Source organism: Mauremys reevesii, linkage group 10 (genome assembly GCF_016161935.1).
Source record: "Mauremys reevesii isolate NIE-2019 linkage group 10, ASM1616193v1, whole genome shotgun sequence".
Lineage (NCBI taxonomy): Eukaryota > Metazoa > Chordata > Testudines > Geoemydidae > Mauremys > Mauremys reevesii.
Window position 1 is genome coordinate 13,521,538 of NC_052632.1, and position 20,400 is coordinate 13,541,937.

The 20,400-nt window shown below is 46.1% G+C and overlaps 1 protein-coding gene and 1 long non-coding RNA gene across 2 annotated transcripts in view; one reads left to right on the top strand and one right to left on the bottom strand.

The window, feature by feature from the left end:
• The window catches only part of AGBL1 (AGBL carboxypeptidase 1), a 371,053-nt gene extending 366,160 nt beyond the window's left edge, over positions 1-4,893 (top strand). Inside the window, exon 23 of the mRNA XM_039493279.1 lies at positions 3,998-4,893. Within this exon, the coding sequence (XP_039349213.1) occupies positions 3,998-4,304 (307 nt within the window). The 3' untranslated portion in view covers positions 4,305-4,893. The remainder of the gene's footprint in view (positions 1-3,997) is intronic.
• A 3,624-nt stretch (positions 4,894-8,517) lies between these two features.
• LOC120374069 lies at positions 8,518-20,106 on the bottom strand. The gene is made up of 3 exons (XR_005585879.1): positions 20,037-20,106; positions 10,409-10,651; positions 8,518-9,110 (listed from the first exon to the last, which is right to left on the bottom strand). It is a non-coding gene; the product is annotated as an uncharacterized LOC120374069 (long non-coding RNA).
• Between the last annotated feature and the right edge of the window lie 294 nt (positions 20,107-20,400).

Consider the following 20,400-nt stretch of genomic DNA (forward strand, 5'->3'; position numbering starts at 1 on the left):
GGAACAGGGCTGTGTGATATGGAGAGCAAGCACATCCTAATCATTTTGGCCCCTTCGTTAGTGGGATTGTAACCTGCTCCCCAGCAGGCTACATGTTGCCATCTTTTCGAAGAACCTCTATTCTGCTTGTTTGAACTGATCCATTTGTATTGCTTTGTTTATTGTCTAAGACACCTATCATAGATGGTGAATTATTTGGATGGAAAATTCTGCATAGCAGAGAGATGTGAGGGGAATTGGCTGGTTTGGGGACATTAGAACATAAGAATGGTTGTACTGGGTCAGACCAAAGGTCCATCCAGCCCAGTATCCTGTCCACTAACAGTGGCCAATGCCAGGTGCCCCAGAAGGAGTGAACCTAACAGGTAATGATCAAGTGATCTCTCTCCTGCCATCCATCTCCACCCTCTGACAATCAGAGGCTAGGGACACCATTCCTTACCCATCCTGACTAATAGCCATTAATGGACTTAACCTCCATGAATTTATCTAGTTCTCTTTTAAACCCTGTTGTAGTCCTACCCTTCACAACCTCCTCGGCAGGGAGTTCCAGTAGCTGGCAATGCGACAAAGAGCTTTTCAGCTCCTATGTCACAGGTGTGATTATCGCTTGTGTTGGTAGTGATAAGATATTGGTACCATCTAACTGCTATTTGTTAGTGAATTGAGCTGGTGGTAACAGTCCATTTCCTTGTGAACATGTGCACAAATCACCATAGCTATTACCAGAGGTAGTGCTAGTTGTTTATTGGCCAGCAAAGAAGCCAAGGACTGAATGACTCACAGAGACAGAACACTTCTCAGACCCTTGGAGATGGACTATCCAAGTCTAGGTTGGAACGTATCAGTGGTGGAAGTGTAGGGAAGCTATCACTGCTGCTGTCTTTGCTGTAGTTACTCTGTGGCTAGAGAAGGGGAAATTCAGTCTCCAGGGCTGTCAGTTTGTCTCCTTTCACCTACGCTAAAATTCCCAGGAAACAAAAGCAGGAAGATGTACATTCTGAAGTACCCAGAACCTGCTGTTATCCTTAGGCACTGCTATTTGGTTACCAACCTGAAGCAACTGCACTAATCTGAGAAAAATTACTCCAAATCAGTACTCATGTAATTGATTGAGAATTTGGTCCAAGCTCCATTTCCTTTCTAACAAGTCGCCGTGCCCTTATGCACTCATTCTCAGCTGATCTGTGCAACTGGCAGTACCTTCACGTACCTGAGTGACTGGGAAGGACCTACCCATAACAGCATGGAACACCACTCAGAAGCAGTAGCTGATGCAGAATTCAGAAGCATGCCCCACTCGATTGCTTGGGCTGCAAGGAGCATATTATACCAATTATCCCAAAGCTGCATTTTACATTTGTTCCTGGGAGCAAATTAAATCATTGGCATACTTCTCTAAGGCCTTGGGTGCATTGGTTTGATGTGATAGACTGCCTGGCTACTCATATAGGGACTGATAAAGCATGCGGCAGTCTATGAGAACCTTTCCATTGATTTAAATGGACTTTGGAACAGGCCTGTCTTGCTGCTGCCATTGCTAAGTCTCCAGATGTGAACACCTAGTGCTGTTGTCAAGGCATTATCAATGGTAGGTCATCGACTGTGGATCTTGCTTTTATTTTGGTTCACCAGAGCCTGGGTCTGTTGACTATGAGAACATGTTGTAAGGGCTGTCTCTTTCCTCGGGCTTTTGCCGGTTTGGGGTGATTATGGCAAGGTCTGGGGTTTCGCATTGGGGCAGTGATCTTCACTGTTAGTATTACTCTGCACGTTGTGTATACAGATAGTTGTACAGTTCCCATAGCCTATATTGATGGGGGCTTTTATCAACTGAAAAAGTGCATACACATAATAAGGTTACGGAGAAATAGGTCGCAGAATTGGTGAGGGAGGACTTGTTCTTGGATATACAGGTACTGCAGGTGAGTCTGGGTCTCTTCTCTAGAACACAGGTGGTTGAGTCAGTGTGGGGGCAGCTAAGTCCCATCACTACATCATAAGTGACTGAATTCCAGTGTATCCAAGAAGCTTATTGAAACTGGATAAATAATATTCAGAGTCTTTTTTTCTTTTCTTTTTAAAAATTTCTTTATTTCTTTATTTTGACAATCACAAAGAAGCAGCAGCATAGTTTAAAAATGAAAGGGTCTGATTTCCCTGGAGTTTTACTCTTTTTTGAATACTGTCATGGTAGACTGGGTAATTTGTGCCGTTCCTGTGTACTTCAAAAAAAAAATCAAAGTCCTCTGGCCGTCCTCTGCACAGAAAGCTGAGATGATTTTTAAGTCGTGTGTAACAATTGTTGTGGGTTTTTTTCCACATCACATGCACACTTTCATTTTTGAGCTCCTTCTGACCCAGATTTCAGGGAAGGTTGAAGGGAAGCCAGAAACTATAGAAGTGCATAGTTTTTCAATTAGTTATTGTTAGGCTACACAGACCTATTAAGCATGTGGAGAATCCCTATACAGTACAACCCTGAAGTGAGCGAAGTCAAAGATCAGCAGGGGAAGGAGTGGGCACTGCTAGATAGTGTTTGTTTCTGTTTGCAAAGCAGCCCATACACGATTAAGATCTGGAGGCTCAAAGTGAAGAAAATCATACATTTTTCTGGAGTGCAGAGCAGTGAGAAAAGAGATCCATACACCCAACAGCAACCCCCTACACCTTCAGCATGTTCTAAAACCTCAGATGCTGGAACTGATGAGACGGCTGAGAGCTGGGAAAGTATTGTGGTAACTGACATGCAAATGAGCAGAGCACACATTAAAGCTGTGTATTGTCCATCTGCCAAGCCATTCATTGCTCCCAACCTGGGATAGATTAGAAGCACTGACCTAGTGTGGAAGATTGTTATTCCTTTCCCAATCCCCCAAAAGCAATCCACTCTCCTACCCTGAGTCAGATCAAAACCAATGACCTAGAAGTAAATGACTGTGTCCCAGTTCCCTTGATTCATCCAGTCTCCTGACCTGTGCTGGCTTGAAACTGCTGACCTAGAGATGAAGGACTGTATCCTGTTTTCTAGCCCCCACAAGCCAGCCGGCCCCCTTTCCAGAACTAAGGCCAGATTGAATTCAATGGGAAAGGCTTTCTCTCCCCCCAGCCATCTGTCTAGTGGTTACAATTCATTCAGAAATATTTCATTCAGATATTTTAAATACAGAACATATGAAATGAGCTTTGTGAATTCAAGTGTACGCATAGAACAGTTGTGACCATTCTTGAATGCAAATTGCTAAGTGAGCCTATGGGGATCTTGAGGGAGCCTCAGTTGGTGTGACGCATACTTTCAGAGAGCCAGAAGAAGATGTAAGTGACACCAGCTTAGACTGTCTGTGGATTCCCTTAGACTCACCTCTGAATTTGGCCCTGCCTCACAAAGACTGGTTGCAAAAAAAGATCTGGCCCTTTTGAAATGACAGAGCTTCAGGTGCTGCAACCCTCCTTGTTCTTGGCACAGCTGTGGTCAATGTCCCTGGAGTCTCTACTTTCTGCTTACTCCTCCTCTTCCACATAACACTCACCTTTACACAGAGCACCATACAAGGATGTCACAGCACTTGAACCCACATGGATTATTAGGTCTCACACGAAATATGGAACAAACAGGATGGGGATGATGGTTAAACCAACAACCTCTTTGTAACCGGATACCGTCTCTTCTCCCCCGTGCCTTAAGAAGGTTTACTTAACCTTGTAAGCTCCTCAAGACAGGCACTATGTTGTCTGTCTGCAAAGCACTGGGCATGCCTACGGTGCAGTATAAACAATAATAACAATAATGTGTCTGTCCCAAGAGGTACGAAAATATCATTCTCTTCATTTTACAGATGGGAGAACAGAACAAAGAAGTGATATGGCTTGCCTGATGCCACACTGGCAAAGCCAGGAATAGAACGCAGGAGTCCTGACTCCTACCCTCATGCTCTAACCGCTAGCCAATACCACCTCACTTTGTTGACATTCTGTCTCTTTCATGATTCCTTGGCAGGAGCAGCAGCGCCAACAGCCTGGAGATTGACGATGAACCTCCTTGTGGGGAAGATGTCGATTACAATACTGACAGCTGCTCTGACCAGGAAGGGGACTTCTCTGAGCTAGACGAAGAGATCCGGGAAATCTCCCTGAGGGCAGAAGGAGAGGTGGAAGAGGAGGGGGCCAGCGAGGGACAGACATGCAGCTCCAGCGTTCTTGGAGGGTTTTACATTTCCAGCCACCAAACAACCAAGAGCAAAGCTCTCCCGCTACCATCAACGTCACTCAGCGTGTTTGCTGAGTTTGAAAGCAGCCCTGCGTGAACAGAGCTTTGACTTACCAAGCAATAAGCAAATGGGTCACTGCTCCTCTTTACCCGTTTGCCGGCTTCAGCTTTGTTCCCAGATGTGTTGCCCCAGTTCTGCATGGAAAACTGACTTTATGTTTATGGAAAATATATAGAGAGAGAGGGAGGGGTGAGCAGTCACTTGTCCATATGGTGCAATGTGAAGATTTAGGGCATTTTTACACATTGTCACCAGTGCAATCACTTTCTCTAATTTAGTTATCTGTAGCTTCATGCAGATTGTCATGATGGTTGGTCTTTTGAGTGCCTAAGGTATGGGAGAAGAATCCTTCACCCCAATTCCTTCCCTTACTGTCGTGACTTAGAAAAATCTCAGAAAAAGATCTTTTTCTGAAGATTTTTGGCCAGAGTTGAGATATTTGTTTCATTTTATTGCTCCAAGTTTTTGCTGCATGTATCTGAATTCTGATTTTTGATAAAAGGATGGCTCACAAGAATGGACACAAAGGAAGTAAAACACGTCCCTTGTCCCGCTCCGCTTCCCACAGCCCACATTGGCCTGGAACGGCGAACCGTGGCCAGTGGGAGCCGCAATCGGCTGACCCTATGGACCCAGCAGGTAAACAAATCGGCCTGGCCCGCCAAGGGCTTTCCCTACACAAGCGGCAGCCCTAGTTTGAGAACCACTGTATTATGGTAATGCCAAGGAGCCCTGGTGGTTGACCAGGATTGCATTGCGCTAGGTGCTGTACAAACATACCACACAAAGACGGTCCATGTCCCAGGGAGATTACAGTCAGACTCACTGTTAGAGCGGATCAGAAAATGAAAAGATGGTTTCCTAAAAAAAAAAAAAAAAGGAATCATTTTCATTTTGAAGGGTTCGAACCTAACTCATTTTAAAAAAAAATTGATTTTTTTTAAATTCAGGTTTTTTAATCAGATGGCTAGTGATAACAAAAAATATATGGTCATCAGGAAACAGAAAACACGTGTAACCATTTCATGAAAAACAAACAAAAAATTCCATTAAAAATGAATTCTGGCAAAATAAATTGTTCTAAAATTTGTGATCAGTTGTGCTCACTCTGTGTGTCTTTGTAGGCCTTATACAGATGCCTAACCAATTTGGAGTCCTCAAGAAGGCCAGGGGATTCTGCCTGATGGCTAATTGGCGAGGAAATGATAATAAGACCACAGATAGATGGGCTGGAGACAGACCTTGTGTGTTGCTGAGTTCCATCTCTGGCTCAACATGGTCTCTTTCAGCCCCAGGAACAGGAAATAGCTCAGTTCTCCTAGTATTGCCTGCAAAAGCAGAGGCTTATTTTGTAGAGATTCCTCATTTATTATAGAAGAACTTAGGAAAAGCACAATGTAGCCCTGACTCTGTGATCCTAACTCTTTGCTATGCATTAGAATTCACTGTTCACCTCTGCGCCCCGGGCTTTGCAGAGACAAGAATTGCCATTTCTTCCTGTGTCACGGAAACATTTAATATATAATAAAGTAATAATAAAAAAAGGAAAAATCGGTAACAGTACAAGAGTACCACAGGCAACGAATGTGCAGCTCCTGCTCTCTCTAATGTTTCTCAGGTCACAGTCAGCGCAGTAAACTCTGCAAAGTGTAAGGTACAGGATACAAGGTGGGATTTATTATTAATTAATTATTATATTATTTATTATAACTAATTGTCAGGCATCTTCAGTCAGTGGCAGCCACATAGATGCTATGTATCAGAGGGTTAGCCGTGTTAGTCTGGATCTGTAAAAGCAGCAAAGAGTCCTGTGGCACCTTATAGACTAACAGACGTTTTGGAGCATGAGCTTTCGTGGGTGAATACCCACTTCATCCGATGCATGTAGTGGAAATTTCCAGGGGCAGGTATATAGATGCTGAAGAGTCTCAGACTTTGCTAATGGAATCTTCCCCCTTTATAAAAATGTAATGCAGGAAAATTAACCACTTATAAAACTGTCCAAGGATAAGAAGAATATTTAGCACTTCTCCAGCATCTTTCATTCAAAGATTTCCAAGCTTTAACAGCCCTTCATGAATTAAGCCTCACAACACCCTTTGGGAGGTAGCTAAGCACTGTGATGAACTGACTGGTGTTCATCTGCATTGCTCCCTCCAGTGGCTCAAATGTGTGTCACAGGCTGTACACTGCTGATGGAGATTCTCCTTAAGTTCACCGGGCACAAGCCTGTGCTGGTCCAAGAGGCTCTGAGTCCTATCCCTGCTATCTTCTGTGAAGTTCCAAATGGTTGCATGGTATGTAGAAGAGTAACTACCAATGCATCCTGTGTTGCCAGTGATTTTTTTTTTTTTTTTTGGTATGGCTAAAAGTACCACCTGGAACCATATTCAATATGTTGCCTGCAAAGAAACTTCCCTGTGTGTGCTGAGGCAATTTTACAGTATGTTGCTGGATGACTTTCTGCCATGTGACCTGGACCTGGACCTTATGGGAATTGACTGTTTGGATTGAAGTCAGAAACACTGCTCCTTCCTAATCTGCTGGGGTTCCAGCATCCGGATTTCTAAAGTTACAGCCAGCACACAACAGCTCTGCAAGTCTCAATCTCTCGTTCTAATGCAGCTCATAAAACAGGCTGCCTGGGTCCTCAGAAGATGAGCTCCTTAGACAGAGCTAATTCATTAGGTATGATGTCTGCTATCACTATACAGATGTCCTGTTCTGCTTGCTTCAGCATGCGGCTTGTTGCACATAATACTGATTTTTGATAAAAGGATGGCTCACAAGAATGGACACAAAGGAAGTAAAACACATGTTCACATTATAATAGGATGTATAACATTGCTTCAGAGCTTATTAATAAGAAAGATATGAGTACAGTTAACCTCAAAATCCAATGTTCATATGCATGACAAAGCATGCACTTTGTAGCACGCACAGCGTGCCATGCACACACTTCAGTACAAACACACAGTACAACCCATGCCACAGGATGTTCAGAAAAGCTACAGCACAACTCCACAATACAATGCAAACATGCCACAGTACAGCCCCCCAACACAACACACACACCCCTACGCACATACTATCAGCTTATACTTCATCATGGACACACACCACATACACACACTCTTTCTGCAGCGCAGAATATGTACCACCACACATTGCAATGTACTGAAGCATCAGGACTTGTCAGTTGTGTGGGTTTCCAATGTAAGGGAGAAATCCTTCTGCATCACAACATTTTCAGCATTCTTGATAATCTGACACTGTTAATTTTGTGAAGTAAACACTATGGGCCAGATTCATTCCTGAAACAACTCTATTAAAATCAGTTGAGTTACACCAAGGATGAATTCATCTCTTGTGAGCTAAATTCTGCCCTCAGTTACACTCATACATTCTGTACCCATGCCATTGACTTCAGTGGACTTGCCCAGACGTAAAATGAGGCAGAATATGGTCCCCCACACAGGTATAGGGCCAGATAGCTAGAAGCAGCCCAGAGGTGCTGGAACTAGGAGTGTGGGGGGTGCTGCAGCACCCCCTGGCTTGAAGTGGTTTCTATTATATACAGGGTTTACTGTTGAGTTCAATGGTTCTCAGCACCCCTATTGTAAAAATTGTTCCAGCTCCCCTAAAGTAGCCTCATTCTGAGCTCAGCATTATGCAGAGGCCCGTAGTAGGGGAGGCAGTTTTGCCAGTGCATTTGATGTCACTTAAATGTCTGACTATCGGAGTGCACCAGCAAAGCTGACAGCGAGTTGTCTCAAGTATATCAGTTGCCCCTGGAACATTGTGGGCACAAAAACGAAAGCTGGGCCGAGGCTTCTTTCCAACTCCTTCCCGTGTGCCGAGCAACCGAGGAATGGTCAGTACGTGGTTAGACATCAGTGGCAGACGATGAGCAGGAAACAAGATGAGAATAAAGCACCACAAGAGCGGGTGGCGTTTTGTTGGCAGGAAGTGATGTCAGAAGGCATGGCAAGTCGGTCCCGTGACTAATCAGCAGGGAATGGCTCCTGAAAGCCTCCCACAAAAAAACACGGCCCTTTTTGCTCCTTTCCCACCTTGTGCACAGCTCCAGCTTTTGACTTTCACAGGAAGCTGTCACTCCTTCCCATAGCCAGCCTCTAGAGGTCAGGAGAGGCCCTCCATTGCAGCTCAGCCAGCGCACTCCCTGTTATTAACATTCTCCCTGAGTCATGGTAATTAAGCGCTACTAGGCTCCACACAGAGGAACGGAAATGCATTGACTTTAATAAAACAGAGTGTAAAACAACTTTAGATTAACTCCAGCCTTGTTTATTCTCGCGCACTTGTGATTCTGCTGTGGTATTTCTCCAGTGAATGGGACCGTTGTCCGCCGCGCTGAGTCGCGTCACCTCACTCTAGCCCAGGGAGCGCCGTCGGAGGGGCCTTGTCTCACGGTGGCTGGCTATTACCAAGAATTTTAAAGCAACCAGAAAAGAAAGGGAGGAGTGGAAAGTCTCCCAGCCTCCCGAGGTTTTCATTCCTTAAGAGTCAGCAAAGCTGTCAGATAGAGAGAGATGCAAGCCAAATATTTCCATAACAGCCAGAAGAGAGGGAGAACTGGAAGCGAGCAGATAGCCCCATTAATACACTCTTTTGTGCCCCTGCCAAGAGTGTATTAACATCTTCTACTGACTTTCTTTGTCTCACAGCCACTTTCAACGGCCCCCCCGCCCCAACACGAAGCACTCAAAAGATGCAGCGTGGAGCAGCTCTCATACTGGACCCTCTGTTTCCTCCAGCCTCCCCTTTCTCCACAATGAATTTTGCACTTCTGCAATGATCCTGCTGACGCCCTGCCAGAGCCTGGGGAATTAAAATAAAATTAAATTAAATTTAAATAAAAAGCACCTCTGAAGTCAGGGCTAAAAATAAATAATGAAGCAATCAAAACAAAAAGAATCAAGTCAGCGAGCTAAAGGAGGAAATCAAATCTAATATGTTTTATCTGCAGTTTGTTATTGGCGCTCGGGCTGCTTCGGCCCCTGCTTTTAAAGCACTCTGGAAAATAACAATTATAATAAGAAAAAAATGACAGTGTGTTATTTATGAAGCGAGCGGGCAAGGAGCTGAGCAGCGAGAGAGAGAACTTAAGACAGCCATTCCTGGCCCCCACTGCCTTCTCATAGCTGGCACAGGGCACAGGACACAGACACAGAGATTCTGGGCTCTATTTCCTGTTGTCTCTGTCCTTGAGCAAGGCCCTTCCCCCCCCTCTGACTCAGAGAGAGGCCAGCCGGCCCCTGGTTAGGGTGCTAGCTTGGGACTTGGGAGGTGCAGGTCCCACTCCCTTGGGCAACTGACTGAAGCTCTCTGTGCCTCAGTTCCTCATCTGTAAAATGGGGATAATAATAGTACTGCACAGGGGTGCAAATTATTTTGTGTTGCGAGCCTCAAATGCTTTGAGATCCTTGGACGAAAGGTGCTAGAAAAGGGTAAAATACTGGTGCTTGTGAAGTAGCATGGCTGTTGCTTTTAAATAGATATGAGTCAGTCGTCAGTTTAACAGCACATGTTGACAGTGTTCAGTGACCATGAGGGTTTGGTTGTTTGAAATAGCAAAGAGTAATTTTTAAAATCTCCCTCCCAGGCTGGTATCTATCAGCTAGGCCTCTCCTGAGGCCCAATCCTGCACCACTCAAGCCAATGGAAGTTTAAAGCTGCTTTGAGTGAGAGCAGAATCAGACCCCTGATGTTCAGACTCCTGGCTTTGGCGGTGATCTGCCAGACAAACAGGCTCCAACAGAGCTGAGATGCAGATGGGTAGACGAGGTCTGCAGCAGGAGAGGAGATGCAAGGTTTGGAGTGTTAGAAATATTGCATGAATAATAGAGGGGGAAATGAAGAAGGGCGGGACGTGAGGGGTTAAAGGAAGGGTAATGCCGGGGGGAAAGGCGTCAGAATAGAGGAAGGAGGGGGAAGATTGGGTAAAAGGAGGGGACAGTGAGGCAACTGAAGAGAAGGGAGAGCAATGGAAGGAGAGGGGGAGATCTGGAGCAGGGACGAGGAGAGCAGCAGAGAAGGGAACTGGAGGACTGCTGTTTGCACAGCCTCTTTGTCCCCTAGACTTCTATCAGGATTAGCACTAGCAAGAGACGACCCACCTTGCTGCAGAACGAATCTGCCACTGTCCTCCCTCCTGCGTAAAAGGCAGTGGAGTCAGTGGCCACGCTGCATTGTGTGTTCAGTGTTGTATGGTGTGAAGGCTTTGTGATGGTTAAACCTGTATCGTCTCAGGGCTTCGTTTTCCCTTCTAGGGACTCACACTCTGAGCCGGGTTCTGGAAGATCCACAACATATTATTGTTGATGCAGTAGTTCGGGGCTACGGGGCTTTGCTTTGTTTTGCTGTTTTATAGAAAGAAAGAAAGAAAGAAAGAAAGAAAGAAAGAAAGTCAGTCATCTCTAGTATGACATCTGTGTCAATACGTTGGCACCATGAACTTCATTAGCTGGTGAATCAGCTGGCAACAGCCCATCCAATGGCAGTGAGGGGAAAAATCTAGTAGGAAATAGCCCTCATGCATTGTACCTTATGCCCAACCACTAATTCCAGGTGCCAGTGATTTGTCAGAGTAAACTATTGCTCCTATTGGCTAACCAAGCTCTGGGCACCGAGGTCTGGCCCGTAGTGCATTCATTGGCTGCCAGAACTGTCACCACTCTGATCCTGTACACCCTAACAAAAGACTTACTTGCATGATTATCCATGTGTGGTCTAGTGAGTCAGCTAGAGGACTGCAATTCAGGATGCCTAGGTTCCATTCCTTACTTTGCCCCAGATTTTCTATGTGGCCTTGGACAAGTCACTTACCCTCTCTGTGTCTCTATTCCCCCATCTGTAAAATGGAGATAATATTACCTTCCTCATGGGGGGAAACATTGTGGGGCTTAAATCATTAATGTTTATAAAGGGATTTGAGATCCATGGAGGATATGGGCAAGGAATATTGATTATTACGTGGGCTGACAATGTGCTCATCATTGTACGTACAAAGAGTAAGATACGGTCCTTGCCCCAAGGAGCTTACAATGTGCATCTACCACCAATGCAGCTTCGACAAATATTAGGCTTTTTGCTCTGATCACGGTTACCTAATTCAGATTCTCCTGTTCACTCTCTCTCCCCTTTGACTCCAAGTTTAAGCACTTCATCCTCCCCTACAAGGCTCTCTGCATACCTTGCTCCACCCCCATCTCCACCTGTTCTCCCCCCTCCCCCTCCCCAACTTACACCTTTCCTCTCCCTTTGCATCCTCTTACTTTCATCACTGTGCTCCATTCCGTGCTACCCTGGAACTCCCTAAGGCTCATCCTGTGCTATGTATCCACCAACTCTTCCTTCAGATTCCAGCTCGTAGCACACGTCAGCCCTGAAGCTTCCAGACAGAACCATGGTTTGTAAGTATTTAAGAAACCCCCGCACCAGCATGGTGTGATAAAGCCACTCTCTAGGCATGCAGTACTTTGTGGATCTCTACCGTGCTGGCTGGCTTAGAGAAAAATCCTCATTGGGCAGGGCCCATGTCTCCTCCATATTCTGTACAGCGCTGAGCATACTCACCTAGTGCTCAGTGATCGGGGCGTGCAGCGGAGCCAGTCTGCTGTGCTGGCCTGCAGCAGGCTACCTGAATGCCTGCATCACCTGATTAGTCAGGAAGGGCAGCTCCTGGCTGTTTGCCCAGCAGCACAATCCTTCTAGCTGCTCAGTGCATTCCTGCATGCAGCTGTGATCTCCTCTGTTCCTGCTGCTCCTCTCCTGCACCAGCCCTGCTCCTAGTCCCATTTGTGCCTTGTTCCTCAAGCTTGTTCCTCCTCAGTCCTTGCTACTACAACTTGCTCCTGGCTCCAGTTTCCTCACCCAGACTCTGGATCTGACCCTTGGTATGACTACTTGTTTCTCACCTATTGCCTGGCTATCACTTCCTTGTTCTGGCTCTGACTCCTGGCTCCTGACTCCAGTTGTGGCCCTAGGATTGGATCCACTTCCCAGCATCTGCTTTAATTGCTAGGCCTGATTCATGCTCCGACCACAGCTTGGTCTCTACCCCAGGGAGAGGGTTACATGTGATTGTGCTGCAGTTTGGTTAATGTTTTTAAGGGATTATCTTTCTGGCTGTTTATTTTTGAAAGGCTTTATGGAAAAAGTGAGTTTTCACAAGGGAATGAATGAATAATGGACTACATGGAAAAAGGTGCAAAAATTCATCTGAAGAGGAGGAAGTCGAGTTGGCTGGCAGAGAGCAGCAGCCCAGAACATTGTGGCCAGCTGTGCTGAGCACCTGGACAACTAAAGTTGGATGGAAAAATGGGGGTAGGTTGGGCAGAAATGTTTGACTTTTTGTTGAGAAACCAAAAACCCAATTTGGGGGTAGGTGGGAAAAAACTACTCAAAGCTCCACAGTGACTGGATTTCAGCCAAACATATTCAATGTGGGATTTTTTTGGTTTTTCAATAAAAAAATCAAACGTTGTTTTAGGAAATCAGACACTATCTGCAAAACCTTTTGCTTTCCAAACTCCCGCTTTTCTGTCAAAAAAACACGTTTTGACAGAAAATTTTCAACCAGCCCTATTTGGAGCTCTACAAATGTACCTCAATCCTGACCCACAGTGCTCTCTGCTATTCCAGTCCTGGACCTCCATGAAGCTATGTTAATGCATCTCAGTCCTGATCTATCATGGATCCTGTTATTTCCAGTCCAGGCTTCACATCCATGCATTTCCCAATAGACCTCAGTCCTGACCTGTAACATCACTGTCTGCTATTCCAGTCTTGTACCTCTCCATAGCACAGCCTGCCAAACATATTAAATTGACTGGTGATTTTTGGGAGGTGGACAAATATCCCTCCTGGGACTAGGATGAGATCACCAAATGCATTTCCACTGGAAGCTGGAGCTAGGTTTTAAGCCAGCAGCCTCTAAGAGGTGAGAGTGCACCGAAGCCACGATGCCAGCTGGCCTGCATGCTCTCAGTTGCTAGAGCCGCTTCGTACTTCCTGGCTTTACTGATGCGGAGAGAACATTTTGAACCGTCTAAGCCTTGTAACCTTGTATCTGGCACACGAGCTGCTGCAGCAGCAGCAGCACGCTGCCGAACATAACAACAAGAGGAAGAGATAGAATTAAATAAGGATTTAAATATTAGGGTTCTCAATTCAGCGCAAGGGGCTTTAGCAGCATTATTTCCAGAGTTGGTTGAAACATATTTGAGAATAATGGATTCAACACATTTGTTCGCGTCTATGGCTGAACAAACTATGTGCCAGTAAATTTTATTCATGATTCGACCAGCTCTAGTTACTTCCTCTAATGCACATGACTAAAGAACATTAGCTAGATCCTGCAGTCACACTCCAGATGTAGAGGATCCAATCCCAGGCATCTAGCAAGGAACTTACCCTCCAAAGGCTGATTTCAACCAGCTTTACTCCAGAGTCACTGAGAGCAGAATTTGACCCATGACATTTAGAATGATTCATCTTTCACCTCATCAAATAGGAGGGGAGAAGGGGGGGAAACAGATAGAAAGTTATTTTGTTCCTCCTGACAAACATTTGTCTTCAAAGTCTCAATTGTCATGGGGCAGTAACCAGTAGCCCACGTGAGGGGCACTATAAATGTTGCCTAGCAACACCATGCCATTCAAGGGAAGGCTGTCAAAGGCTGAGGATCTAAGACAGTGAGAAAGAGACAGTGTCACACCAGGAAACTCACTCCTGTCTGGCCCAGTTACAAGTGACACAGCACACATCTCAGTAATTGTCGTCGATTCTGGCCAACAAAGTCCTTTGTGATGAATAGGAGAATAGCTGCAGCTCATAAATGGTGATGTGTCACCCACCCGCTTCCCCTAAGTACAAAGACACTCTGGAGCTATTCATATCCTGAAGGTCACTGACACCTATTCAAAATTAGCTGGCAATGGGCAAACCTTAAATGGCTCAAAGGTGCTGTTCAAATAAACACCAGGGGCCAGGAAGGAATTTACTGTCATGTGCAGCCCTGCAGTTTCCTAGCTGCCTTCTTCTGAAGTATCAAGTCCTGTCACTGCTGGAGGTGAGATGCTAGGAATACATGGACCAACAGACACGTGGGAGAGTACAACTACATTCCTGTTAGACTGACACATTTTCCCAAATTATTTTCTAGGCCTCCTCCTAGAAGACAATAACATCACTAGAACGTAATCTCATTCTGTACACAAACGAAGTACAACGGGCACCTCAAGCCAAGGGAGTCACTAGAGTCTGGGGACTTCAGCATCAAGAGATCATAAGTAAGCTCTCTGGGCAATAAGCAAGCCTGGGTTTGGGAGACCAGAGAACATGTTGTGCAATGCCAGGAAAACGTCTTCTTGTGATGGAGAGATGGCAGTCTGTAGTCCTGGCAATGACCAGGCCAAAAGTGGTGTTTGAACCCAGGAACTTCCACGCTAAAAGGATGAACCTTGAGAGCTTGAGCTAAAGAAGCATCATCATTAACTTGTAGCTTTAGTAAAGCTTAGGGGGACCATGTCTAATACCGTCTGCTATAGGGAGTTCTGCAGAAATAGATTCTGTGTACAAGAAACATGAGGTGAAGCACACAGGGAAAGGCCTGTGTGCAAAGAAAATCACATTGATTAGTGTTGCAGTTACTAACGTAGGCAAACTTGACTTTAATACCAAAGCCCAACCATTGACATAGTGTGCTCTTCTACAACACCAAATCCGCCCGTCTCCTGGGAGTGGGCTCAAGGGAACTGCACTACCACTACTCTCCAGTGTTTTCTACCAGAGCCTTGAAGTTGTCTGGTAGCCATAAGCTGTGTAAGTCCTAAATCACAGGAACTAAGATAGAAGGAATTGAATATGACTGCTTTGATAGCCGTTTCCTGGATCATACCTCTCAAGCGTTCCTTGTTTTGAAAACTGTCTCTCCATTTGCTCCCAAAGTTACTTCTGTTCTACACAAACGTGGTGTCCCTTCACTTTCATTGCTGAAAATTTGTCCCCTCACAATTGCAGACTCAGGTGGCTGAGGTCATAGAAAAAGTTATTTGTGAAACACCCCCGCCCACCCAGTTAGTACATGTTACAGGGACTCCCAGTGCTGTCCAATCCACTGAGGATATGTGTCTGGAACTGCCCCTTGAGAAGGCATCTGAAGCTGCAACATTTCTTTTAGCTCTGAAGGGTCCCAGTTTAGTCCCAAGTGTGTCAGCCAAAATGGTGGGAGTCACATTAGCACTAAAGAAAGGACTCTCACGGTACCTGAAGATTCCTGCATGAAAAATGCTTTCGTATCCTTCACTTGGAGTCTTTCTCACACTGTGTGTCCTACACCCGGGCCATGGGAGGTGCAGAGGTTAATCCTGGATCCTGCCTGTTTCCAGCACCCCATTTGAGTGTACACGAAGCTGTGATGGAAATGTTGCTGAGTCACTGGATGTGGAACTACCCTGAAAAATCTGTATAAAATTCCCTCTTACGTTTACAAATAAATACATTCCCTCTTGGTTCTTCCTTTTATGTAAAAAACCCAATATGTTTCATTAATAATTCCCATATTGTTCCTTTATTTTTTTAATTGAGACTTTGCCTTTGTAAACTCTTTTCCCTCCTTTCACCATCTCTGTCTCTTTACACTAATTTAAACAATTAAACAGCATTTCCTGAGGGGGGTTTCTTTACTGTGTGACATGCGGGGCCCCATTCTGCTCTTGCTCAGTCAGGTTTTATGCTGCTTTCATGCCACATATCTCACTGGACTTACTCCTGATTTACACCAGATTGAGACAGGGCACAACTGGGCCATGTTCCTCCCTTCTCCTCTTTTCTGTCCCCTTTTCTCCATGTCTCTTTGCTTTACAGGAGCCGCCCCGTCCTCAAAGAGAAACACAGTCCACAAAGACGAACTGCCAGGGATACTGTCAGGCTGGCCTCCCAGTCAAACAACCTTCTTCTGGGTCTTAGGGTGAGTGAGTCACAATCCATCCCCTTCTATCCCCTGATAGCTGGTGGGCATCTGGCAATGCTGCAGGGACAGTGATTGAGAACTCAGTGTCAGCACCCTCGGTGGAAGGAAGGAGGTGAGGGAGGAGATTAGAGGCAGGAATGCTTCCCAGACTATAATACACCTTTCATGGAGCCACAGTGGGCCCAAAACTACACAGCCAGCCCTTGGCCCTGATATGAATGGGAAGATCCATTAAACAGGCCAACGATGGACCACCCATTCCTCCCAGATGAACAGCCATACTGCCCTTCCCGCTTCCCTTCATAACAGTGGCTGCCTGATTGCAACTTTCACCTCCCCCTCACCCCGTCTGGCTTCACTGCACCTCACACACACATCCCAAGCACTTGCTGACTGCCCCCTTGACTCATCCCACCTCCCAGTGCTAGCTCAATGCCCCTCTCATGACTACTCCTCACTGCTGATTGATTATTCATCTGGTGCCCCCTACTTCTGGCTGATTGGCCAAAATTAACATGCTGCAGGCTGGACACGTAGAGGCAACGTGATGCACTGCCTGGGCCCAGCAGAGATTGGGATTTGGGTTGCAGCTGAATGGCCGAATCCCGTGTCTTCCTACTGATCCCCAGTAACATTACTCCAGGTGTGCCTTCTCTCTCAGTGTGTCTTTCTTGCATTACACAGGCAGGAGGAAGCCAACAAGACCTAAAAAAAAATGTCACTTTTGTCTCTTAGCAAGCTGGGGTGACATCTCAGTGCAGAAGAGTCCATAATAGGGCCTACTCATGTGCTCTCGAATGATAATACCATTTCATAAAATAATTGCCTTTGATTAAAATGTAAGGACATCATCTTTTTGTTGTTGTTAATGAGGGCTGCGGGCTATGGGTCTTTCATGTCTTTCCTTTTGACTCGTCTGCTTTTTTCCAATTCCCTCTCCCAATTATCTGCCCTTGCCAGCTACAAGCAACATTTGTTAATTTCCATGTGCATGCAAAACCTGCCTGGCACACACCAGGCATCCTCGTGACCTCTGAATGGGGATCCAGCCTTGAGAGCAAGCAGGCCCAGAGTCCCTCTCACTAGCTGTCCCAGTCCTCCACCTTACCAACCCACAGGTGGAGAGAATTCCACACTGCTACACAACTCACAGCCAGAGTGCGAGGCACAGAGATTTGGTGATATGAACAAACATACAGTAGTCATTGTCTAAGGCCATCCAAACCCATTTCGGTGGTGAACTCAATCCAGGTCTCTGTAGGTTAATGGGATTCCCTGTTTCACTTAACCACATTCTGTGTAGCTCTCTACAATTCAATCTTTGCAAAGGCTTGAAGTTAATTTTCCTCTTCCAGCCTATATTAATCCAGTAGCAGCTGGGGCAAAATGGAGGCTCTTAAAGGGAGCTCAGGTACTTCCTCCAGCATGAAACTGCATAGCTGATTGCTGTGCTGGATAAGCCTAGCAATGAGATAAGGAGTATTACTATCCATTCTTTGTGCAGTGCACTGTTATCTGCACCAAACACGTGGCTAAGGAGTTTCATCTGTTAAGCTCAAAAAGCTTAACAAAAGAAGAAGCAAAGGCCTAAAATAGCTGAGTGACTTGAGCAAGTTCATACAACAAATCAACAGCAGAGCTAGGATGAGACCCAAGCTCTCCTGACTGACAGCCCAGGACCTCGTCCACCAGACCACAGTGCCCTTCTTATACTAGGCTTTTCACAAAAGGTGTCATAGCCCCATGTGCCATGAGGTGGTTGACCTCTCCATTAGCCAGAGTCTTTATAGCTCACTCCAATGTGGCTGGTTAATGGTCCTTATTGAGAAGATGTACTTTTTCCAGTCCTCATCTCTAATTATTTCTGATGTATGTACAGACATGGCTTCCATTCATCCCCACCACCCTTTCCTAACTGGGAATGCCTCCCAAAAGCCATGACACATCTCTGGGCAATCTTGGGCACCTCTTGCTTGAAACACTAGAAGATCTAAGGCTGGAGGATTCATTTCAGTCTCTTTACAAACAGTTCTCCCAATTAGTCTCCGAGTTTCCTTTAGTGTGAAAAATGGAACCAGGGTGTTCCAGCCCCAGGAATAGGAGCATTAAAATGATGTTTGGGAGAAAAATATTCTTCTCTGGGTGAAGCTCATTGCCCCTTTCCAGGGTGGGAAAACAGCATTATGCAGAAGGTCCTTGGCACAACTGAAATAAGCGATCTCAACGTTCCAGTGTCCAATACACCACAAGCCCAACCCATGTGCTCTCCAGCAAATTACAGCACTTAGGACAAGGGTGGCCAACCTGTGGCTCTGGAGCCACATGCGGCCCTTCAGAAGTTAATATGCGGCTCCTTGTATAGGCACCGACTCCAGTGCTGGAGCTACAGGTGCCAACTTTCCAATGTGCTGGGGGGTGCTCACTGCTCAACCCCTGGCTCTGCCACAGATCCTGCCCCCACTCCATGCCTTCCTCTGAGCCTGTTGTGCCCTTGCTCCTCACCCTTCCCCCCAGAGCCTTGTGCACACCATGAAACAGCTGATCAGGAGGTGTGGGGAGGGAGGGGAGGCGCTGATCGGTGGGGCTGCCGGTGGGCGGGAGGTGCTGGGAGTGGGTGAGGAGCTGATGGGGGGCTGCTGACGTATTACTATGGCTCTTTGGTAATGTGCATTGGTAAATTCTGGCTCCGGCTCCGGCTCAGGTTGGCCACCCCTGGCTTAGGAGATTTGGTATCATTAAATTCTCTTGTAAATCAGCACAGAGCAAGAGGAAAATCTCCTTTGGCAGATAAAAGCCGCTCAGGAAGGGACTGGAATATCCCAAAATGCAAAACACTTATGGTGATGCTAGTAGCCCTCAGGTTTTTCATCTTGCATATTTTAACTGGCCTTGCAATATAATGTTTGAGGAATTTAAATTACAGCACCTTGGCTAACTAATTGCTCCCATCTAGACTGCTGTCTCATTCCCCCTAATGGTGAGATAGAGCCCAGTTCAGCTGGTAACATCCTGGTCTCTAGAGCTGAAGGCTGAGGAGCCCAGTACAGGAACTGAGCCCATATGCAGTGTGGGGTCAGGCCAAGTCTGGGCCCCTCCACAGGGATACTCTAATTGTGTGTCTGCAGTCCCCAGTCTAGTAGTAGGTGACAAGGACTTTTGGACATGGAATGACTACAGTCCATCCTCTTCCGCTGGCATCTGTGGCTATGACCCCTATGGAGAATGGCAAGGGACAAGAAGGCCTGGTGATGGATTATGGTGAAGCTAAGCCCAACAGGGCTGTTCCATTTCAAGGGCTCTCTCGATCTGCCTTGGGTTGGGTAGCTCACTTATCAAAATAAGAATAAACTACAGGAGGAGACTGGGCCAGTGACCATCTTTTTGCTCTGTTTTTACAGCGGCTAACACAATGGGGTCCAGGTACATGATGGGAGCTCCTAGGTACAACCATTATACAAATAATAATAAAATGTGTGGCTAGACTGCACACATCCAACGAACAAAAGAAGTTGCAGGGTCTTGTGCGTCAGCTGGCTCTAAATGCAACCAGAAATTACTAACCCTGCATGTGATTCTTACACCGCTGTGGGAAGACTTGAACTCACAACTGACTGGGCTATATTTTTAATCCAGCCAAGTATACGATCTGACCCAGAGCATCGCACTCTAGGCCTGTTCACCCCTCACTGAAAAGCAATCGCTTGCTGTGTGATGTCACCAGCAACACTACAGTGTGTCCTGTATCAATGACACCCCAGCTCTCTTCCTACCCTCCATGCCGCTCTGCCTCCTGGATGTTTCTTTGGGAATGGCAGTCCGGCCCATAACCTTGTCTTTCAGGAACCAGACTGTGATGCACATGAAGCTCTGGTTGCCATGGGGACATAGAATGGGCCTTGTGCTAGCAGGGTCACCTCCTGCAAACGCTGGGCACCACTAGTACTAGAGACGAGATCAAGCTGAAAAATTCACATCCAGATTTTTAACAACCCAAACCTCAGGGCTGTTGGGATCTGGGGGGCTGGATCAAATCCACAAAATTAGCAGGAGAGAGGGGAAGAACAGGTACACAGTCCAGAAGAAAAATGTGCTTGAAAGCTTAAAGGGCAACTACACGGCACTGGGGGGAAAAGA